The following is a 24394-nucleotide window of genomic DNA, read 5'->3' as shown; positions in this document are numbered from 1 at the left end:
GCCGAAACAGGAGATGCGTTAAGCTAGCACAACCTCAAAACAACAACCACGCCCCCTAACAGCCTCCGCTGAGGTTTTCCCATTAGCTCACGGCGCTTAATCTGGCAGCAAACGAATCTTTATGCGCTCGCTGGGCAAATTGAATTATGCAAGGGTCGCCGTCAGCGTCGCAGCAGTCAAGTGCATTAAGCAGTCATTGGCATTGGCATTGTCATTATCATAGTCATTGTTATGACAGACATAAACAACAAGAGTTGTACTGTATTTTTTACTAGTGTCCACAGCACAAATCCAATGTCAATAAACGTCTAGCAGCAGCAGCGACCGCACACACCATGGCAGCATGTTGACTTTCGTGTCAATATACCCTTGCAGCGGCGGATGCTCAGTCGATGTCATGAAATATGAGACGCTCTGAAGAGGCTCTGAGACCCATTCGATAATCGTATATAAACTCGTACAGCATATATGTATCTGTATTTTCTCTCTCGCAATCACACGCCAATTGAGTGCGGCTAAGATGCGATTATCACATTTTCTGTTTGTTCTGCGGCAGAGTATTTGTGTTTCGTCAATACGAGCGGGGGAGAAATGAAAACGAAAATGAAAATAAAATGAAACAGTTTATTCTTGCTTTTATTGCATTTTAGTTGACTGTGCGATGGCTTCTGGCTTTTATTGCGGCCACAGCAGATTTATTAGATCGAAATGAAATGTTATTTTATGATGTTTATTTAACCAACTCTGCTCCACTGGACAGCGGCTCCCCGAGTCTGCCCACGAGACAAATCCACAGTCACAGTGTCAAGTACTTCGGCTCCTCCTGCTGCTGTTTGTGTGCATAATTTGTGTAAATATTTTTGACCCCGAATCGCCACATAATTGAGCGTACTTAATGTGCACTTGTTAGCAACATTTTATTAGCGAACTGACCAGCACTCCAGCTGCACTCAACAAACTATTTCAAATAGCTACACATGCTAGCAGCACTTCACCCTGCCGTTACACAATTTAATAATTTAAAGTGTACTTGAAAATGTTCACTTTGCCCTGCGGCTGCCCAACATTGTTTCACTCGTTCCATCTGAATGTCAGGCTTACGTGCCGCAGGCGAAAAAGAAAAAGAACTGCACGTGCAACTGTGCGTATACGCAATGTGCAAAAGAAAGCCATCTTTGTGCAAGAGCAACCTTTTCCATGCCAGCCTTTGCGACCCTTTAAAATCATTCATTCATTAAAAAATAAGTCTGCAAATTTATATTTAATATTAATAGAATAAATATATAATGTTTATGGCTAAGCTCACATTTCTTCTAATATTAATCATTCCTTCAGTGGGCTCGCTTTGAGCTGCTTTCGCTTTTGACGTTCGACGTAGTGTGGCCTAGCTAATTGACGATTCGGCGACACGCCCACTTGTCGCTGCCTTGTCGGCAATTTCCGTTTTGACTATCGCTAATCGCAGTCATTTATTTTATTTATCGCCGTCGTCGTCGTCATTGTCGGCGGCGGCTGTCACGTTAGCAATTTGCAAATGAATTAATTATGAAATCAGGTCACATTTTGCCAGCAACAAGTCAATTACTAGGGCGCTGACCACGCCCAGGGGAGGGCGAGGGCGAGACTTGACTGCATTTGTGGTTCATTTTATTGAGCTCTCATTTTTTTGTTGGTGTTTCTTTCCTTTTTTCGTTGCAGTTAATAAAATGTCGCCACGCCCGTCGCTGGTGCCAACGGATACGGACACCAGCGGCAGCTACGGCTCACTCAGCTATCAGCAGCAGCAGCATCAGCAGCAGCAGCAACAGCAGCAGCAGCAGGAGGTCAGCAGCAATCTGAACAACAACAATAACAGCACGGGGGGCGGCGGTGGTGGTGCCGCGGCCAAACAGGAGCCCGGACGCCGAGCGGGCGCGTGTCGGGTGTGCCTCAAGTCCTTCAAGCCGGACGACTACCACAAGACGTGCTTCGAGTGCCAGCAGCGCGTGTGCGAGGATTGTGCCAGCTACAGCAAGCTGGATGAGCACGAGGATGCGGTAAGTGTTGATTGTTATTGTTGTTGCTATTGTAGTTGTAGTTGTTGTTGTTGTTGTTCTTGCCAGCCATGGAGGTGGAGCTGTGGACAACTGCAGCGCAAACATGAACAACACGTTTCCATGCCACTAGGCAATGTCCATTTGTGGGCGTGGCGAAAATAAACACATTATCCCGCGGCGCTTAATTAATAAGAAAAACAATAGCTCTTTGAGTTTCTGTGTGTGTGTGTGTCTGTGTGAGTGGCTCGCTGGAATTCCCGTTCGCCATAGCAAAAACTAAAGCGCTGCTGGCTGTGACAATGATTGCGAGGGCGTGCCAACAAAGGCGTGGCATTGGCATACATTAACCGCTGCCTGCACACAAATTAGATTACATTTAGGGTCGCTCCACCAACACCACCAGCACCGCCAACAGTCCGAGCAACAGCAACAATAGCCCATCGTTGCCTTCGCTCCGCCTCGTGGCATTTACAAGATAAAAGCCAGATTAACGAGATTAGCCGACAGCTGCCGGCACTGGCCGCACTTGCAACTGGCCTGTTGCTTGCCCAGCCATGCGGCCACGCCCACAACTAACCAGCCCTCCGCCTGCCATGCTCGAACCGTTCAATCCGAGCCAGTTCACGTACATACATACATATATCAATGCCACACATCATGTCCATTGACGGGCCAACAATAACAAGTTGACGAGACATCTACAGAGAGTCGCATATCTGTTGAATCAGCAACGGCAATGGCAACGGGACTGCAGCTTTTATCTTGAGTTTCTGATAATTTGGCGGCTTTCAACATGCCGTCGACATATGTATATGTATATGTATATAGCTCTGAAGTGTCCGGCTACGCCCTGCGCATAAAATTTAACGTTTGTCCGTCAACTGGCCACTTTGGTTAATTGAAATTGATGTTTGTGGGCGGTTACTAACACACATACACACACACACACACACGAGCAGTTACTCAGCAACGTTTACAAACTTACACACACACACACACGTATGTAGTTATGACCACAGGAGCGTAATTATGGCCCACGTCTGCACAATGAACGCATGCGACATTCCAGCCAGCTGTTGGCTTGACCACACTGCGGTCCCAGCCGCTGTCATCAGGGCTGGCCATTTCTGACAGCGGGCAGTGGGGTTGGAGCACTGGATGATGATATGCTCACTGAATTCAGATAGCATTGCATACCCATAGGGGCGCCGCATGATATTAATACTGCTGCTCGCATCGCATCGAATGAAATGTGGCCATTGTAATATTTCACATAATTATAGATATATTATCATCATTATCATCACAGTTCTGTGTGCTGTTTATCTGGGTAGTCAGAGGAGGCATTCCACTCAAATAATTGCCCATATATGCAAATGCAAATTGCGACAAGCATGTCGCTTAATCTAAAAATCTTGTTTACCATTTTCCACTGTAAATATCCCAGCAAGCACTACTTGCTGCTACTCGGCAGCCTTGATGCTCTAATCTCGTATTGAGTAAAGCCAATATTCAAGCTTTGTTGTTCCGTTCTCTGTGGCTCTTGAGCACATGCAGCCACTGCAATCGATTTCCTGTTTATGCATATAAAATTAGTGCTTAACAAACTGCAATTGAAGTGCTTTGCTTCTGTGTAAGTGTGTAAGTGTGCTTGTGCAAGCCTTAGAACAACAGTCGCAGTTGATTTCTCACTGGGATCACGAACAGTTGCCGCAGCAGCTGTAATTATAACGCACCCAGCTGGGGGAAACAAAAGCAATAAAAGCGAAAGCGCAGCTTTTGCATTGGATGTGATTCTGTGGCTGGAGCTGGGTGCAGCCGGGGGACAATACAGCACCATCCATGATTATAGACGCACTTGATGCACACACACACACAGAGAGAGAATACGCTCTGCTGCAACTTAATTAAAATGGCGCCAACTTCCGGTGCTGCATTCACACATACGACCTTTCCGCCGGGTAAAATGAATCAACGACCAGGTGGAAATGTAGCGGCCATTGTTCGGGCTTAGCGAGCGCAGTGTGTGGCGGACGAGGTGGGCGTGGTGGGCACTGATGTGCGCCCGCTCGTAATTGAGGACATGCCAACTGCTTCTCACTACCCCCCTCTCCCACTGCCCGCCCGCCTACGAGCACGTACACAGAAATAGATGGTTTCTTTTTTCGCTAGGTAGAAACCGTTGCAACTTTTGTTCAGAAAGTAATTAATATTTATTTTCAACCAGGCTCTGAAACAACAGCAATAACAGCAGCAGCAACAGCAGCAACAGCAGCAGCAGCCACAGCAGCCATCGTAGAGCAACATTATGTGGTTTTTCTTCAACTTTAGCAAACTAATAAATATTATCCCGCTGTTTCGAGCAGCGGCAAATAGAATTCAGCGCTTAACCATGAAATTTAATTAGGTGCACGCGTGTCGCCCGCTTCCTTCCTTCCATCCTTTCATCCATCCTTGCATTGATTTTCTCTCACGTAATTGCAGAACATGTGGCGCTGCAGCGTCTGCCGGCGCAAGATGGCCTCGCGCGTCTGTATACCGCAGGACTCGACGGACTCCACACTGGACGTGCCCGTGCTGGAGGCACTGCAGCGCCGGCACTCGGACGCCAAGCTGGGCAGCAGCACACAGACGCTGGCGCCCAGCAATGGAGCTGCCCTGGCACCGCCGCGCAGTCCAGAGCTGCGACGCCATTCAGACGTCTCACCTGCATCGCTGAAGGAGCTGGAGCGCGTAAGTTAATCCCAGCACAGTTAAGCCCTTTGTCTCACAATAATTCATGTACTTCCAGCAGCTGAAAGGCGGTCGCAGCATGGCGCCCAGTCGCTCGAACAGCCCGCCGCGCGGCGGCGAACTGGAGCCCGCATTCGGTGCGCCGCTCTCGCGGATGCAGTCGCGGCGCGGCTCTCGGGTCTCGCGGCAGCACAGCTATGACGACGACATGAAGGCAGGCGGTGTGGGCGGCAGCATGGGCGGGGGTGGGCCCGCATTGGGCATGGGCGCCGACGCCGCTGGCCTGGGCCTGCCAGCCATGCCGCGCAGGTAGAGTCAAGGTATTCCAAAAAGAAAAGTTCCACGACTAACTCCCGATTGCCCACAGGAAATCGGCCTACGATGTGTTTGCGCCAGGTGTGATGCAGGGCGCGGCGGCAGGTGCCACGCAACTGCAGCGCTCGCCGTGTGACGGCGGCGGTGGCATAATGCCGCCCGTGCAGCTGCCCGGCTCGCGGCGCCCCTCGTTCCGAATGCCGCACGCCTCCGAGGACCTGCAGAACGATGACTCGCCCAGCTCGCCGGACAAGGGCAGCCCCGTGCTGACGGTGGACGAAGATCGACGCATGCGACGACGCGGCTCACAGCTGTAAGTTGACATCAGCCCCACGGCTCAGCTGGTACTAAAAGCATGATTCCGTTGTTCCGCTGCTCCCTTGTTCCGTTGCAGACCGGATATAGCGGCCCTGCAGAATCGCGGCGCATTGCCGGCGGGCTTGCAGGCGGCAATACCGCCACCGATGGCCTCTTTTACGGGACCCAATTTGGAGGATTTGGAGGCGCCACGGAGGCAAACGTCCATGGATGGCGAGGCCATACGCATTGTCATACACGATGTTGATTCCGGTCCAATATGCGCATCCAAGCGTCGCATTGTCCTGCGCCGAGACCCCACGGACAAAGCACATCGCAGTAAGTAAAGCTTTGTGAACAGTCCATGGCACACAACGTACAATCAGCTCAATGTGTGACCGTCTATGTGTGTGTGGGTGTGTGTGTGTGTGGGTGTAGGCGTGGACAGAGCTTCTGTGTGTGCTTAACAAATTTTCGATTTGACAAGAGAGCGCTGGGTCCAAGCCACACCGGAAATGGCCAAGTAAATAAGACTCATTACAACGTTTGGTTATGCTAATTCGACAATGCAGCCAACCGACCAACGGACCAGCCAACCATCTGACCGGGGACCAACCAAAGGGTCTCGACCGTACCGCCAACATTTCCTGTCCGCTCTCGGCTCTCTCTTAATCCCCAAACAAAGCGCTCGGGCGATGCGAGCTGGCCTGAAGAATAATGAGTGTGTGAGTCTGGAGTCTGCTGTGGACCCTAATGAAACCCAAAGCGGAAGCCAACGGGTAGCAGATTAAGCAAACCGAGAGCATACTTTATCGACATGCAGGACTACAGACACTGCTGCTGCCATAATCGACCCGGCCATAAGATGGCTCTGGCTCAGCCAGAGCTGCAGAGCATCCGATAGTATACATATTTATAGACACCCGCTCACCGACCCACTAGCGTATAGTATAACGAGAGTCAGCCCACATTGCCAATGGCATCATTTGTGCCGCATGTAAGCCTCTGCCTCTGCCTCTTGCTCCACTGTATTTTAATTATATGCACATTTTTTTGCTGCATTCCTCGGAGCGGACGGCAGCGACAAACGATGCGCATGAAATGACCGTGCAAATGAATTTTTAATTATCAGCTGAGTAAAAAATCAATAGCAAAAAACGTGCTCGCGCATTAGAACTCAAAGATATTGCATTCAACGGTGAACGGCTATAAAATAAAAACTATTAAAAGCTTAATGAGCAGTGGACAACTTTGACACTGCAGCGAGTTTTATCTAAAACGTTTGCCTGATTAGCAGTTGCGCAAGTTGGCTCAACTTAAACTCTGCCAAAGTAAACTTGGGCTCTTGGCTGACGCCTTTAAAATGAGCTAATGGCTGGCAAAAAATGTGATGACAGCATGAAAAGTTGCAGCAATTCCATTAAAAATATAAAAACTTGCCGAGAAGCAGGCAGAAATATTAATAATACAAAAAATACACGCAACAGAAGCCGAGAAGTTTGAGTAGAAAGTTTATGCGAAGGCAAATTGAAAATCGATTTGTCAGTTAGTCGCACATAATTGAAACTCAACTCAACAGCATATATATAAAATTGTAAAAATAAATATATATATAGTGTATATCAATACAGAAGCTAGCTTGGCGCATTTATTTAACTAGCCAAGTGATTGCCTTTCACCTTCAGGCACGCTGGTTGCCTGCGAGTGGAGCACGCTGAATTAGTCAAATGAAAAGTAAACCTAATTGGCTTAAAGTGTTTGACAGTCAGGCTTATGCTCACGAGCGCACATAATTTCAATCAAATAACTAGCCGCTGCCTGTCAGCCAGCTGTCAGGCTACGAGCACCTGGCTTATTTTTATATATAGAGAGAGAGATAGAATGTCTATAAGGTAAAATTTCAATTTACATATCGTAAAAAAATGTCAATATTCAACAAAAACGCATCAGCGCAGCCTGCAATGATAAAAATGTGTGGGTGCGTGTGTAGCTGCGTGTGTGTAGGTGTGTGCATGCTCATATCAAGAGTTAGGCATGCTCTCCTGGCTGCTCGGCTGGTTGGCTGCCTGGCTGCCTGGCTGCTTACCCGGCATATTTGATATGCAACGAAGCAAGTGGAATTTTAATGTGCTAAACCATTTTCTTGCCAGGCGCTGTCGCGCCACTGCTGGCATTTGTTGTGGCTGTCATGCTTACATACACACACACACACATACTTGTGTACAGGCTATATATATATATTTATATACCATATCCTTTAGATACTTGGCTTAACCGCAAGCACACGCACAGCACACTCGATGCCTTTGGCTGTTTCAGATGCCTGTGGCAGGTGCTGCCGCCTTGTGCTGCAATTTGCCTTGAGAGAGATATACATATACATGTATATATATATATATTGACTGTGCTGCGATAGACGAGTGTCATATCCGCTTTAAAGTAGCTCTGCACATTTGAGTGCGCTGTTGCGCAATTAGCTGCTAATGGATGGGCGACTAATTAATCTGAAGAGCACATCGCATCACATCACATCAAGTGCTACAAACGCAATCGATGGCGAATGTAATGTAATGTAATTGTAAATGGCCAAATGCGATTTCAATTATGCAGCTCGTTAAAGTATTTTACTGCCACGCACACACACACAGAGATACACAAGCATACACATACATGAGCAATATGTGACGCCAGTGGGCGTTAGAATGGCGTCTTAACACGGCTAATGAAATTTTATGCAGCCTCATGAGCTACGTATTTATTACAGCGAATCACGTAAAACCTAAACACCCACACACACACACACACACACACACACAGACAGAAAATGTAGTGAGTCGGCTTGAAGCTTTGCGTGCGATTGCCTCGTTTCGGTCTGTGTGTTTTTTGGGGGGCAACAGGTAGCCAGAGTGGGGACTCGTCTCGGCCTGGCTTGCAGTTGAGGCTGTCATTCATAGTTTTAGTGCTCTTAAGCACTGGGCTTTTCCAGCCATGGCTTACTTAAGAGCGACCCCCGTGGCCGCCATCGTTCAGCTCGTTCAGCTGTTGACATAAACGAGCAATTGGCTGTCGTGTAGCTGTTTCAGGTGTTTCAACGGTTCCAGGTGCTCCAAAGCGGCACTTGGCTGCACACGTGCGCCGCACTTGTTTATTAGTTTTGTCTTCAAGTTATTAACCGGGCCAACGTTTGTCTAGCAGCACCATCTCAGCGCTTGTGCTAGTTTAATTAAGAATCAATTTTTATGGCTGCTGATAGGAGCCACTAAAACGCTTAGTCATGCCCGGGCCACAGCTGCACCTATGGGTGTGTGCGTGCGATTGTGTGTGTGTGTGTGTGAGTGTACATCGATTAAGTCCTTTGCCCAGGCAACTAAAAGTTTGCACAGCTAATGACATTAAATGCAGGACTCAGGACGGCCAGGCAAGCAATTGCCAGAACACACGCTTCAAAGTTTCCAGCAACAAATTTCAAACAGGTTGAGTTGAAAGCAGCAGCAACAAGGACGACTGCCACCGCACATAGATCACTTTTTAAGCGTATACGAAATTAGTTTGTGACCTCGACGGGTAAGAGGCACAAGGAGACGGCGGCGGAGTTGCGGGGGCTGTGCGGGCGACCCAACAATAAAAAGTTGCTGAATGCCGGGCATAAACAAGCCCATAGCTACCAGCAGCAATGCTCAGTGTTTGGCTTATTAAAATCCTAATGCTACCCACATAAAAATACGAAAACAAAAAGGAAAATAAAAATAAAAGATCAACAAATTGTATCATAAAACGTAGATGAATGACACATATACACGAAGCACAAGCAGGAGCAGGAGCAGGAGCAGGAGCAGGAGCAGGAGCAGCAGCAGCAGCGAGACAAACAACGAGACAAAGGATATCAAAATAGCCGAAGCAAGCAGCGCGTCAGCGAGTAAAGCTCCTGCAACCCATCCTCAGCCCAGTTCAGCTCAGCTCAGCTCCTTGGCCATTCCGGGGTCGCCTCATGATTTTAATGCCACGCCGTTTATGGCCACGACTGATGCCAGGCTGTGCAAAATAGATCGAGAATTCACTCAGCACGCACATTTCGTGCATGTTAAGTGCGGCCCAGGGATAGCTTACAGCTGTCACAATGGCCGAGTATGCACGACTAATAGATACCCTTCTAGCAATTATGCCTCACGCTCGCCCATAAATCAGTTGAAATGACTTCGAAATGGCAGCAACAAATCGCGTCTCTTAAAACTGCTCGGTCATGGAGTACATTTATATCAGCCCGGTCAGCTCATGAATAATCTGCGCAATTTGACATCCTTTTCGGTGTTCGCTTTTGTGCTGTCAGTGGGACAGAGCAGCGCTGACAGCAAAGGATTTGAGCTTTATTTATTTCGCTTTTATGACCGTGTTTAGTGACCTAACGAAGAGATGAGAACGAAGAGTAAGGAATGTGGAATGTGGAATGCGAAAAGAATGAAAGTGAGGCAAAGAAAACTTTTGATTAAAACACTCAAAGAGAAAATGTCGCGTTATCCTAATTGGGTATCAATGTGCTCCAAATCAACAGCAGCAGCAGCAGCAGCAGCAGCAACGAGAGAGGCAGCAGCAGCATTCGGAGCAGCAACGAGGCGTATGCGCAACATTTTATTGCATACTTCTAAGGGTGCGCGACGGCACTTTGTTGGCATTTCCTGTACGAAAACTTTTCTTCCAAAAGCGAGCCACCTGCTCTGAATAATTCTGCTGGAAATCCACAGACAGACACACACACACACACACACAAGTGCAAGGCAAAAATGTCACTAAAAACCTTGGACGAACAAAAATTCATTGTCAATGTCTCCGCTGCCCCACAAACCGCCTTCCGCCTCGTTCAGATTTCTTTGGCTCTCAGCAAGTCGCTAGTTAACTTTCTTGGCAATTGTCTGCAGCAAGCGTTCAACTGTCTGGCCACGGGCTGTGCGCTGCTTGGTTAGAGGGCAGCGCTGCGGGGCTTGGGTGGCGGAAATCCGCTTTCGTAAGTTTTCGTGCACAAATTGTTGAAATTAGTTTTCTGCGCCCAATGATAAGTACTTGAAACTGAGCTGCACACTTGCTGCGTGCCCGGCCAGCAGCAAACTGGAATTGCAATTAAATTAATTAAATCGTTTGGATTCGTGCTGTGAAATCTGAAGAGTGCAGCTGCTGACTAGAAAATGATTATTTTCAAGCTAAATTCGTACAGGTGGCGATGCCAGTGCTAGCTGCTGTACCCGACGAGCTGTTTCGCCTGTGTAGGGCACACAAAGCAAAACTAAAAACAATTTTGGTTTGCAACTTGTCAGACAAACATAAAACGCAGTCGAACTCAGCTAGCTATGCATCAGGCTCTGGATCGAGCATAGTATTGGGACTAAGCATCTCTTTCAAATATAAGTCGACTAAGCACAAAACTTCTGCAGAGGCGGGCAGACACACAGACGCACAGACTCACAGACAGTCAGACAGACAGACAGACAGACAGACAGTCAGCTAGAAAAGTAAATAGTCGAACTGTTTGCCGATTCGAGTGCTTTTGTCTATGGCATATACGCAATGTGCTCATGGGTGTCAGACAAACACGCAAACAGACGAGGCGTATACGCAATGTACTCATGGGTGTTGGACAAGCAGTGCAAACTGCAAACGAAATCAACACAAATTGCTTACCACATGCCCCAAATTTGTTGCTACGTGCTATGTCTGAGCGGAGTCTTAGATTTAATATTGATTTTCGTCTTTATTTTTGCTGCCTTTGTTCTTGCCACCCATAATCAGTCAGCATATTTTCTTATTAAATTTTGTTGCTGTCTCTCTTCGCAGCTCGAGGCTTTGGGATGCGCGTGGTCGGTGGCAAGACCGGAGCTGATGGGCGGCTCTTTGCCTACATTGTCTGGACGGTGCCGGGCGGGCCCGCCGAGAAGAATGGCCTACAGCAGGGCGACAAGGTGAGTTGGCTCCCGAAAATCGCATTCCAACAGAACTTCACATAATTAATGAATCACGAGGACAAGGCAGAAGATGATGTCAAATTTTTTGAGCAAATGCCCAGAACATTTGGGAAAATTTGAGTAGATAGACAGCTGTCACGATGTTAAGCGACCGATAAGCAAATTTGACAAGAGGCCTTCGACCGAAAGGGCAACAGTGTGATAGAAATTCATAAATTTCCCAACTGCCAACTGTCAGCAGTTGCACTTGGGGCAAGCTCATGCTGACAAACGATAGCTGAAAGGATGATTTATGTTTCTCTTTTGGCATGCAACAGATACTCGAGTGGAATGGAATGTCGCTAATTGATCGCAGCTTTGAGGAGGTCTGCTCCATCATGGATCGCACCGGGGACATTGTGGAGCTGCTGGTGGAGCATGCAACAGATTTTCGCATGTGCGACTTGTTCGACGAGAATCTGCCACCCGGCAATAGTGGCGGCCAGAGCGGACCGCGGCGCTCCGGCGATGGCCCCATTGGACTGGGACTTATAGCGGGTAAGTGACAGGCCAATGCAGTTCTTGTAGCTAGTCCCAACACTGTTGTAATCAGATTTGTATATATTATATTATATAATTATTATTGATGTACCCTGAAAGCAAAACATAATTACATAATTTTCATTTGTTGTTCTCGTTTCTTGTTACTTCTTTTCCAACAAACTGAAAAACTAAAATCGATTGTTCAATGAATAAAAACAGACCCCGAAACCAACACAGACAAATCACCAGCATCGCCAACTAGACGGAAATTACCAAAAACTCCGGTATAAAAACAATTTCGTAATATTTATTTCAATTTGCGATTTACGATTTGAGATAAACAACAAAACACGAAAAAGAAACAACAACAAAAAATGAATATTTATATACTTAAATTATAATACACAATGGGCTATAATGCAATAATTAGCTATAAAAAAAAACCAAACCAAAAAAAAAAAAAAAAACAAAAAAATGCAGCTTAAGCATACGCAGTTTTCCACACGAATTTTTCAGCTTTTCCTTCAAGTGCTCACAATTAATTCTATAAAATTATTTGGCATATTTCAGTGCAGCTTCAGTGCTAAAAAATAAATAAATAAAACTTTCACCTTTATTTCAGTCCACTTTACCATAATGGCTCTCTTATAATTTTCGATATTATCTTTATTGTGTTTTATAAATACAAGATTTGTATTTGTAGTAGCTGGATATTGAGTAACAATCTATATATATATATATATTATATTATATGTTCTAATTTGATTTCTATGTGTTTTACGTTTCGATATACGTTGAATAACATTTATTTGAACTCTTAATATTACTACTACCACTAACTAACCATAAACAAATGGCCATGGCTAAATGTATTCTTTGCTATTTTGTCATATAATCACAACAATTATATCATATTTATTTTTCGGTGTTGGTAGAAATTATTGTTAGTGAACTAAACAAAACAAAAATATGATCAGAAAAAACCAGAGATACAAAAACAAAACAAACCCAAATACAACTACGTATGTATGTCAAGAACTTAACTAGAAATAGCAGTGACTACGCTTAAGGTTACTATAAACTAACTAAATGAATTAGCTTAGCTATGAATGCTCAAAACTAATACTAATACAACAAGTTTCGATATGCGCTAGCTATATAGCACCTAATATCCGTTACTCGACAATTGTGTGTGTTTTTGTGTTAGTTGAAATTTCTCTTGGGCAATCGAATTGCCCGATTAAAACACAGTAAGAACAAAGCACCAACAATAGATTTATAAGCTGAACATAAAAGTTTTACATAATTGTTAGTCGTGTCATCGTACTTGTCTGCTGACCCCCGTGTAGGAGACGGTAACGAATTTTTAATAACAAAAAATTGAAATTGAAAACATTTTCCTATATACGCAGCTTGTGTAGTAGCATTAAACTAGGCTCTGCAAATCGATACAATAAATACAAGAATATATATATTCACTACTGAGGATTATGAAACAGCTGAGCTGAGTTTGGGCCAGGCTAAATGAGTGGCTGCAGCCGTGCGGTAACTTATTATAGAACTATTTATATAGACAAATAAAAACAAATACAAATGCCAAAACAAAACAAACAAAAACTTTATAAATGTTACTAGTGAAAATTGTAGCAGAGTTTAACTATATAGTATTTATATATATACATAAATATATATGAGTGTGTTTTAAATGTTATTAACTTTATATAAGTAGCAAAAAGAAAATGTGCGAAAAGAAACAAAAAACAAAAACAATTAATAAGTAGCTTGTTGTTGAAATGTTTAAATGTTTTTTAACCAAAAGCGAAAACAAAATTAACCCAACCTCCTTATGTGGTGCATTATATGAATATATATATATACGAGAGATGTACACCTTATTTGGACCCAATCATAACTTGTATGTATATTAGTATATATATACATAACTATGTATATATATATATGCATATAGTACATACGCCTATATCGACACCTATACGCATTTGTATTTGTGTATGTCATTGTTAGTGCTGTGTTTGTAAATGTTTAACATGAATAATATTTTGGAGAAAGCACGATTATACATATATATATATTAATATATATAACTATATATATATTCTCATTCGATCGTGAAGCCCACCTACTTATACTTATATGATGAACACACAATAACAAAGTGCTAAATGATACATAAATCATTTCATGATGGAAACTTACTTAAATACCGTTAACTAAAGCTGCTGCTTAGCTATGTAACTCCTGTCAGATGGGTGATAAAATTGATCTTTGATTTGATTGTAAACTACACTGTGTATAGCCTACACACTCACACTCACACCCACACTCTCACACTTATACTTGAATAAGCTAAATATATATATATATATATAACTGTACCTATGTATTTATAGTCCTTATACAACTCGTTGAACTACACGCAAGCATATGTACATATGTACTTATATACAATATGTAACATTATTATGTACTACTTCCCCCCAGCTATTGACTTAAGTACAATCCAACAAAATGAAACTCTATGGAATTATTATATGAGAATTATGAAAACTGATGACTGTAATTGTATTTGTGGCGCAAGTTGTTGCATTGACATTTTTTTATGTATGTATATGTTAAATATTTAAAAAGCAAAAAGGGTGAAACATAGACGACGTCCGGACGGAGTCACACAACAACAGCCGCTGGCAGGAAATCGAATCACATTTTAAGAAAGTCAGTCGCTTATCTTTACACCCACGAAAAACTATATTATACATACATATATATATACATGAATATATATATATATATACCCATGTATACATAACTTTACAATTCTATACGATATCTATATACACCCAGTTATTTTGAACATTTAACACGTACCAATGTGCTAAATATTTGAAAACTAAAAGAAACGTGAAAAATAAAGTCTCTCTATATTAACTGCAAGTCCAAAAAACCGAAAACTATTTGCCGGGAAAGTCGATTTATTACTTTTGTATGCAGCAGTTTGTCAGCTTCCTGTCAGCCGCAAGTCAGCAGCGATGCACCCCACCATTACGATGTCCACCAAATGGTAAATGAACAAAGCAACTCTATCAATACCTAATATGTAAATGAAGCATCCCATACAACAATATATATATACCAACATACCCATTATATACATATATATATATATATACATATATATATATATATATGTATATATAAATATACCCTGTACAGATCTAGCACGTTCAATAAACCGCTAGAAAAATCCTTTTGAAATATTAATATATCCAGTGTAATATAGCTAGGTTCTATAAGTTGTACTTACATATTGTAATGCCCACCCAAAAAAAAGCAAACAAACAAAATAACAATAATAATAATGAAACGTGCGCTTTTCTTTATGATTTTGCTTTTGAAGTTTCGTTTCGTTTCGTCTGTTTTAGTTCATATATAAAAATTTTCTTTGTTATTGTTACGTATACGCCCTGTATTTTTCTCTGCGCTGTGTCCTTGTAAACAATTTCCATTTCTCTGTCAATTTATGAGCTTTTGTTTGCGTTTCGCTTAGCAAATGTTTACCTATCCCTGCCCGACGTTTCCTTTTCTTTCGGTTTATGCATAATTCTTGACTCTTTAATGACCCCTCATCTCTCACTCTGTCTTTGTCTTTCCGTCTCTCTTGCTCTTCAACTTGTACTCGTACATAGTGTTGCATAACGTCCAAACAAAGCGAAACCTTGTAATATACTATCCACACACCTTGCAGTAAATACAACTAAACTAATGCATTTTACTATGATTTATTGATTTATATGATTTGATTTCTTTGGTTGTATGTAAGGAATCGTAATTTATATAAAAATATATCTATGTATTTAAATACAAGGAACATTTATTGTAATATACTCACTAGTTGGAAGAGGACAGCCTGAGATCTGTATTAGTGTTAGCTGCTTATACCACAGAGGGTCGCTTGGCAGAAGATTCACAAAGAACAACAAACCACACACAAAACAATTTGAACTTGATCAACCTTGATTTTCTTTAGTGATTTTGTAAAATTTGTTTAATTTCCTTTACCTTCTTTCCGAGTATTTCTTTTACTTAATTGCATTTTGCTTATTTTGCATAAGATGTACCGCAAAGCCTACCAACAATTTGTTTGACTAGCATCTAGTGGATCTTTAATCTTAAACCGACTAGCATTTCTTTAAACAACTTGCAACTAATACAAATGCATTTAACTATAAAACTATATAAATGAATACGTATATATATTTGCATATATATATTTATTTGATAAACGAAATCCTACTACCAAATTGTATATGAGCTAAACATTTTCATTTCCACCTGTACAACAATTGTAACCCCAGCTGGCACGAGTTATGGCAATCGATATAAACTAATCGTAACTAAATCGAAACTGCAGCAAAATGCAGCAACTAAAAGCTAAAAACTAAAATTAAATCACCTGAGTTTTGCCACAAACAAAATACTTGCAGTACTTATATCCAAAAAAAATTACCGATGACAAAAATAACATTTAAAGAGAACAAAGAAAAACAGAGAAATCAAATACAAAACACATGTTTTATAACAACAGAAGCAGAAGCAGAAACAGAGCAGAAGCCGAAGCCGAAGCCGAAGCAGGAGATAAAATTAGTGTCATCAATTTGATTGATTGATTGATGAGCTGATGCTGTTTCTCGCCTGACTTTATGATTGATTGATTCATTTATTGAATGTAACGATTTCATTGACATATGCATATAGGGGACCCTTAAACAAACATAATGAATCGAGTGTTAATATTACATGTACCGGCTTAGATATATACATAAACAAGGACATATACATGTACTTATAAATATATATGCATATGTGTATGTATGTGAGTGTAAACGTCAAGGGGAGCGACTCTCTCTATCTCTCTCTCCTTCTAAGCGTATGTTGTGTGTAGCTAATTAAATATTGATGTGACTTTTATTTATATACATGTATATTTCAGTGCACGCTGCTAACTCACATAAAATCGCATTTGTTTCCCTAAATTCACATATTTAATCGTGTGTCTGTTGAATGTGTTACGTTTTGCTTGTCTGCACTGCATATATTATTCATACGCAGCGTACACCCAGAAATTACTATCAATTTTAGTTACTTTGCGACACGCACAAGCAGCAGTTGGACCCACCTTGAGCAGGAGAGAGAGTGGAAGGAGCAAGGTTGACGAAAGCAACCACAGGCCTTCGCCTAGCTGCGGTTTAGGCGCTACAACTTTGAGACACTGTCTATGTCTCTTTTCCTCTCTCTCTCTCTCTCTCTCTCTCTCTCTCTCTCTGTCTGTCTGTTTGCCTCTGCATGTGTCTCTGTGCCAGTCTCTACGTCCGGGGCAGGTGTCAAGTTGGCGTGCGAGTTTTTCATTACGCCCAACGACCAGGCAACAGTTGACTTTTGCCACACCGTGCTTGGTGCCGTAGCTGGCCGGGGGGCTGTCCGGAGACCTTGTTTTAGGCCCTGGCGCTGTCAGCAACAGGTGCTGTCGCCTTTAATTGACAGCTGGCAGGCATAAAATGTTTGAAATGTCGAAAATTAGAAAACTTTTAACAACAATTCAGGCAGCAGCGTCGTCATTATTATCGGTCTTGCCTTTGAAAGGCAACCAGCCCCACCTCCACTGTCCCTTTCAATCCACTGTCAGTCGTCTGCCTCAAAGTTTTTCAAGTGTTTAGGCACTTATCGCTGCCAACCAGCCTGCCATTTTGATCAACTTCAATAATCCGGGCCCTGTGCATGTGTGTGGGTGTGCTGCTTACCTGTAGATAAGTGCGCGCTGCCGCCTTATAAACGCCCCTTCTGAATTCGATTTCGTTCGCGCCAACAGATGAGAAATGTGTCTCGTAATGTAATAAACTTTTTGGCGCTGCCATAAAGAGTTGCCACACACACACGCACGCATACCGAGCAACAGTTATGCATATACGTGAGTGTGTGTGTGTGGTCTATTTCCGTTTTGACACACGTTATTGCAATATGGCGGCTTCCGTTGCAATTGCAGAGCTCTGTACGCCAGGCAGTTCGACATTCGTTTCAGCTGCCATCGTTGTTGCTGCTGTTGTTGTTGCTTTTGCTGCGACTGTGCGCATGTACACGCTATGAATATTTTATGAGGCTGCGCTATTTTCAACACAAGCAAAAGTATAATAAACACAACACTATACCAACAACAACAGCAACAACAACAGCAATGGCAACAATAACTCTTATGCGCAACTGCGCAGCAATGACTTCCGTTTCAGAGAGCTTAACAGGATAGGGCAAAAAAATACAACACTAGACAGTGCCCGCAGCAGATTGCATTTGCGGTACTTCGTGTGGTCAATGTAAATACAAATAGATCTGCGTGTATGTGTGCTCATGTGTGTGCCATAATGTGCGCTTATTTAAGCATCATTTACATGTAACTATGCATGCGCATATGCATCCGTGTATATGTATATATGTATGTGCACTGCCTGTGGCTCTGCAATGCATTTTCGTTTGCCATGTTTATTCGCATGCCTTGCATTTTGTTATACACTATCTCTTTCTGTTTCTCTTCATCTTGCTCTGTTTTTATTATATATATATATTAACATATATAACTCTCTGTGTCTCGCCTTATTTTCACTGGTTTAATTAGACTTATTTGTGTTTATATTGCTTTCATTTGTTGTTCAGTTACGTACACACGAACCACCAACACCAACACCACCACAACAACAACCACAACCAACAACAAAGAACAGTCACAGCCACACAATCAAGCAACTGTAAATATGCGATTCGAACTATAAACTAAAGATAAAAGATTCAATGCGTTACATATGTAGGCATTAGGCTAATTTAATCAGCTAACTAACTAACTAGCTATTAAGCTAAAACGAAACTTGTACAGCGCAGCCACAACACATGCTTCGAGTTGTTAGCCCTGTCGTGAACGGCTTTCAGTACTAATCCTTCTCTCAACCGCAGGAGCAAATTGCCCGGGAGAAAATGGTCAGCGGCCGGGTGCAAATACAGGTTTGGTATCATGCGGAGCGCAGCGAGCTGGTCGTGTCCCTAATGGCTGCCGATGATCTGGCGCTGCGCGATGAGGCATATGGGCATGGCAATCTGCCGGAGGCGTACGCCAAAGTTCGGATTCTGCCCAAGTGGTGAGTGTGGAGTTGGACAGCTGGACAGCTGGACAGCTCAACAGCTAGACTTAAACGATATATTGCAAACTTCTGATATCTATTATTCGTTCACTTTAACCCAAACTCTATTTCTATTTTCTCTCGCTGCTGCAGCGGCGATGGCAGCGTGCAGCAAACGGAGGTCAGCCGACCCACTCAGAATCCCATTTGGAATGCAACACTAACCTTCGCACATGTGAAGGCCGACAGCTTGATGGATCGCTACATAGATATACAGCTGTGGGATCTGGTGCCGCACACAGAGTCCATATTTCTGGGCGAGTGCAACATTGAGTTGCAGCAGGCGTTTCTCGATGACCAGGCCATCTGGTGCCGTCTGGAGGATCCCAAGGGGCTGCGCGGCATCAGCATCAGCAAGTCGCCCAGCGTGTCGCCACGCGGCTCCATTGCTGGCGCACATTGCGGCGATGTGTCACGTCTGATCCGTCGGGACTACAATACACAGCGCTCGATGTCGGATGATGTGGATTCGATTGGGGATGGTGCGTCTTTGCTTCATCCAGATCATGCTTGGATAGCGGGCTCGCGACGCGGCTCATCGCAATCGGAGACGATGGAGGTGGAGGTGTATCAGCTGGGTAAGGACTTCTCGCGCTCATTGCCGGGCTCGCGTCGTTCCAGCTTTCAGGATGCCGAAAAGAATCGGCTGGAAGAGGATGCCATGGCCACGCCGCCCACATCCTATCTTGTGGGCCGGCGTCGCTCCTCAGTGGCACGACGCGATCCGGATGAGATCATGAAGTCCTTAAAGGCTGTACGCGGCGAGCTGGGACGCACCATGAGCCTGAACACCGAACAGCCCAAGCGCATGGGCTCAAGACGTGAGTATCGGCTCCCTGGTAGCCTAGTGTAACTCTTTACTTTTCAGCTGAGTATGGAAAGCAGCTATTGTGATTTCATATTTCAGAAGAAAACAAAGAACAAGTGTGCCCCTAGCCCAACTAAACAAACTAAGCTAACTCTCTAGAGCTGTTATGATACCCCGCTGTCTCCCTAACACCCTCTGTGCCTTCTCCTCCTTTCACACTCTATGAAACTGCCTTGCTGTGTGTCTGGTCTTACTTTCTGGCTCACTCTCACGCAACTATACATATGTACTACTACTACAACTATATCTTTACATATATATATAACTCTCTCTCTCTCTCTATTTTGCATTTGCCTCTATTCACAAGTGTCTATCTAATTTCTTTGCTCTCCCATATCTTTCTCACTATTAGCCACAATATCGGTGTCGCATTATCAAAGCTTTGACACACCCTACACTAGCTGGACAAACACGAAAAGATAAACCATATCACACAATATTTAACTAACTAAGCAAATAAATAATAAATCCCACTAACTTCCAATGACTATATAAATAATGCAAGCAAGTTTTTAAAGAATTTATCTCACTAAAACTCCGTTGTCAAGCTTAAACTCAAACGCTCCCAACTAACTACACTAATATGCTCCTACTTAAGATCACACTTTTTGCACGGCAAATAATTCAGTTAACGAACTTGGCCAGAAAACCACAGCAACAGCAAGAAACCAAATAATAATCTCAAACATAATTTGTGCAACAATCTTTATGTAAATTATACAAGACACATTGCAAAAACCACACAGCAAATTGAGCTTGCCAGCATAATTGTTTATGTTATTGCCAAACAAAGTATATATGTATGTATATACTCGATAGATATATATGTATATATTTATAAACCAATACAAACAACAACAGCAATGCAAAGCAAAAGTATTTAAACACACTAAAACCACCAACTCACCCACTGGTAAGAATGCAAAATGAACTTTCGTTCAGAGTTTCAGTTTTGAGTTGCAATTTTTTGTTGTTTTTGTTTGTGTTTTTGTTTTTTCTACATATTTTGCTTGCCTGACTAGTGCCTGAGTCTGGTTTATTTGGGAAAGGACTTTCAGGAATTTCTCCGTTGAATACTCTAGCTGCATGCCACTTAATTAACACACACTTACGACGCACACACACCATTAACCAGTGCACGCTGCCTGAGCTTAAGAGCCACCTTAAACTCTTCCCCGCACATATTATAAGGCCACACACACACACACACCCACACACAGCTGTGTTATGCCTGTGTTGCGCGCGCATAAAAAACGAAGCGGATAAGTCAAGTCCCAGGACTCGTGAAAACTTTTGATGCCATCATTTGGTTGAGCTTAATTCAGCTTATTGCTGTTATTTGCGCCAAGCAACAAAGCAGCCTCAAACAAATTTTATTTAAAATGCAAAGCCACACACACACACAGACACACAGACACTCGCTCACATACACTCACGTCCATGCGGCGAGTTGCCACGTCCCATTACCTGAGCACCAGAGACAACTCCTTGATGCCTGCCATAAACCCTTCGGCAGTCCCCGAAAAAATAGCTCAGCCTTGAAATTAAGTTTAAATAAAATAAGAAAAAGCAAAAAACCAACGACACGCAAAATATGAAAAGCCATATAAGGCCGAACTGAACAAAAATAAGAAATGAGAAGTAAAGTGAAAGAAAAAGGGGAGACAACGCAGCGGGCGGCGGGCCGACTGCCCCAAGAACCACAAACGGGCCGTTAAATATGGAAATCTACAATGGCTGCCGCAAATTAAGACCCATGGAAAATATTTGTGGGCTGATGTCACGCAACAGCAGAAAGCAGAGCTGCAAAAAATTGAATGGAAAAGAAGTGTTTTTATTTAAAAAGTATATTAAAAAGTTTCGCTCCTTTCGATCCACGATCAATTTTTGGTTTCCTTTTGCGACTTGACTGGAATTTGTCTCTCAACACCTGCCAAAAAGTTTTGCCTTACATATAATTTTATTTGTAATGAATGTCATAAAAAACTCCAAACTTTTTCCATAATCCCTTTTGTCACATTCACTGCTGATTGAATAATTGATTGACTGACTGATGAATGATGAATGTATGTATGAAATCTGTATATATATTTCGATTACTTTCAAAACAGTTGCATCATAGCACTGTGCGAGAGCCAGTCTTTCCGTCAAAGGGCAGAAAGCTAACGAGCAGAATCACAGCTAAATCGTAATTAAGGGACAGTCATATATTAGACGTATGCAGCACTTGCACTTCCTTCCTTCACTTACCTGTCATACACAATACGAACATATTGAATGTAACAAAGCAGTTCCAGCTCAACGTATATCCCACATACATGCTGGCAACCAGGACTCCCACGCGGCCAAACATCGTGGACAGGGATACAGCCTTGCTTCTGCGTGTGGGGGAATGGACTTTGTGAGTTCTTAAGATCTAGATCTAGATCTTAAGAAGATCTTGACTAACCTTAAGTGTGTTGGTATTGCATCAATGAGCACCGACAGAGACAATCTTATGCTACACAAAGCGGGCACCGTTAGGAGCACAAGGCCTATGATGACCAACTCGTGTAGCTTGACAAAATTGAGCATGAGGCCACCCGCAACGCTGAACGACGCGAACAACAACAGAATGACCTGCCGATGAGTCCAAATGAACAGCAATGTAATCAGTACTGAGAAGAGTATAGCGCAAGTGCCAAGGTAAAGAGATGCCTCCAAGGTTCTCATGCTCAAATGACACTGTAAATTAGGCATTAGTAAAGCTGAACAATCACGTGATCACAAATCGAAACCAAACTGCTGACTCGGTAAAGGTGATGTTCGCACGGTGCGCCTCGTCTATCATATCGCAGAGTATCAAATCCTTGTGAAGGTCATTTCCCATTTTGACAGCGCGCGGTATCCAAACCGTTAGACCAAAGCCCCTGTGCAATGTAAAGAGTACACATAAGAGATCACATATCAAATGGTTAACGCATAGCAGGTGTGTGATGTGATCGGATAGGATATGCAACCAGTTACCCACGTGCCAAACAGCAGAAAGAGAGTAAACGTAATGAGCATCATTGGCTTCAAAATGGGTGGCGTGAATATGGGTTTTGTTTCCTCCCAGATCCGTGCACATCCCCTGAGAATAATATGCAATTCAAGGAGATTAGCATTGAGAGGAACAAGAGAAAAGCAATTGTAGTGCAGAGGCACTCACGTCTTCGTGGTTTCCAACGCAACTGTTTCTGGGGGCTTTAGCGAGTCGATACCCAGACTCTTCAGCGTCACATCCTTGCCCTTGCTGGAGCGACAGCATTTCTCCAGAACGGCATACGCTTTGTCCGGCTTCCCGACCGACAGATAGTACTTGGGACTCTCTGGCGTACAGGACAATATGATGCAGGAGACAATGCCGGGCACCAATTGGAGCCACATGAGGATACGCCAGCTGGTAATCGCATAGTTCTTGTGCACCTTCACACGTATATCTAGCGGTAGCATCAACACGGCCCAAGCTGAGTGTAGAAATCGACAGAGCGGACATCTATTGATGAAACTTACCTTGCTTACCTGCCATATACATTAAGCTGACACCGATGGCATAGTATAGAAAGTTGATCACCTTCGGGCGCAGACTGAACTTGGTGAACTCACTCAAGTACGTTAGCACTGCCATGCCAGGACCTGGTACACTGTGGCGACAAAACAATTGAATTGATAAAAACAGCAATCGCCAGACTTACAAGATACCCATTACGAAGCGCATCACCAAAAATGACCAAAATTCTGGCATCAGAGACGATATAAACGATGCCGTCATGCACGACATGGAGGCGATGAGCATCAGCTTTCGACGTCCAATTTTATCCGCCTGGTAGCCCATAAAGTGACTGCTGCAGGCCTGGGCCGCAAACGTGGCGACCATTAGCCAGGACATGCGATGCTCATCCACATAATAATCGCAGCTAGCGGCAACAATCACCAGCGAAATGCCAAACTGTTCGTTGCTTATGAACATCTGTTGTGTAAAACAGCCGAAAAATACAAGGTACTGCAAGCGTCCAAAGCCTGTTGTGCATGGATGGATGGCAAATTCGTTGGCATTGGCAGCCGGACTGAAATACTTCAATGGGCTTACCAATAATGTTTAATGCATCGTCAATAGAGTATTCGACCATTTTGGAATTGATCACATTAATAAAACATACCTACTTTAAGAACGAAACGAAATTTTTTGACAGTTTGGGCCTAGAGCCGAAACGGATGTGTGACAAAAACAGTTGTCACGTTATCTAAATATAATCAATGAGAGGCTTGGAGATGCACACAAATGCTTCTCATACAACACAGAAATTCACGTACACTCTGGATGCATAAATGTCTCCGTAAATAATATCAAGCATACGCACTGTTTAACCGTTACCTGTTTATTTGCATGTTTGTTTTGTCTTAGCATAAAGC

General features: G+C 43.3%; 2 protein-coding genes across 5 annotated transcripts in view; one reads left to right on the top strand and one right to left on the bottom strand.

Annotated features, from left to right (window-relative positions):
• The window catches only part of Fife (regulating synaptic membrane exocytosis protein fife), a 55414-nt gene that overhangs the window by 27142 nt on the left and 3878 nt on the right, over positions 1 to 24394 (top strand). For 2 of the 3 annotated variants that reach the window (XM_018101991.3, XM_089258990.1), the window contains 10 exons: positions 1699 to 2036; positions 4521 to 4769; positions 4828 to 5078; positions 5137 to 5397; positions 5479 to 5720; positions 11205 to 11329; positions 11650 to 11869; positions 12074 to 12138; positions 18869 to 19050; positions 19186 to 19913. In XM_018101991.3, the coding sequence (XP_017957480.1) occupies positions 1699 to 2036; positions 4521 to 4769; positions 4828 to 5078; positions 5137 to 5397; positions 5479 to 5720; positions 11205 to 11329; positions 11650 to 11869; positions 12074 to 12138; positions 18869 to 19050; positions 19186 to 19913 (2661 nt within the window). The remainder of the gene's footprint in view (positions 1 to 1698; positions 2037 to 4520; positions 4770 to 4827; positions 5079 to 5136; positions 5398 to 5478; positions 5721 to 11204; positions 11330 to 11649; positions 11870 to 12073; positions 12139 to 18868; positions 19051 to 19185; positions 19914 to 24394) is intronic. The other variant, XM_030383921.2, reaches the window with a different exon arrangement.
• LOC108652006 (synaptic vesicle glycoprotein 2B) lies at positions 21876 to 24203 on the bottom strand. Of its 2 annotated transcripts, none has more exons than XM_018102007.3 (9): positions 24072 to 24203; positions 23677 to 24001; positions 23495 to 23625; positions 23151 to 23421; positions 22971 to 23072; positions 22743 to 22869; positions 22410 to 22684; positions 22211 to 22338; positions 21876 to 22141 (listed from the first exon to the last, which is right to left on the bottom strand). In XM_018102007.3, the coding sequence occupies exons 1-9, from the start codon at positions 24109 to 24111 to the stop codon at positions 22077 to 22079; spliced, it is 1464 nt and encodes a 487-aa protein (XP_017957496.1). In that variant the 5' UTR covers positions 24112 to 24203; the 3' UTR covers positions 21876 to 22076. The 2 variants fall into 2 exon arrangements, with proteins under 2 accessions (XP_017957496.1, XP_017957495.1); XM_018102006.3 differs by having other exon boundaries at positions 23151 to 23448; positions 23504 to 23625.

Source organism: Drosophila navojoa, chromosome 4 (assembly GCF_054131105.1).
Source record: "Drosophila navojoa isolate 15081-1374.11 chromosome 4, UAZ_NAV_1.0, whole genome shotgun sequence".
Lineage (NCBI taxonomy): Eukaryota > Metazoa > Arthropoda > Insecta > Diptera > Drosophilidae > Drosophila > Drosophila navojoa.
Note: the sequence above shows the minus strand (reverse complement) of the source record. Positions and strands in the feature narration are given on the sequence as shown.

What these genes read in the sequence shown, in the direction of transcription:
- LOC108652006 (XM_018102006.3), bottom strand. Translation starts at nt 24,111, where the DNA reads ATGGTCGAATACTCTATTGACGATGCATTAAACATTATTG. An exon ending in CAGCTTAATGTATATGGCAG is followed by an intron (nt 23,449 to 23,503) that starts GTAAGCAAGGTA and finishes TTCTACACTCAG; the next exon opens with CTTGGGCCGTGTTGATGCTA. An exon ending in CTCTTTCTGCTGTTTGGCAC is followed by an intron (nt 22,870 to 22,970) that starts GTGGGTAACTGG and finishes TACATTGCACAG; the next exon opens with GGGCTTTGGTCTAACGGTTT.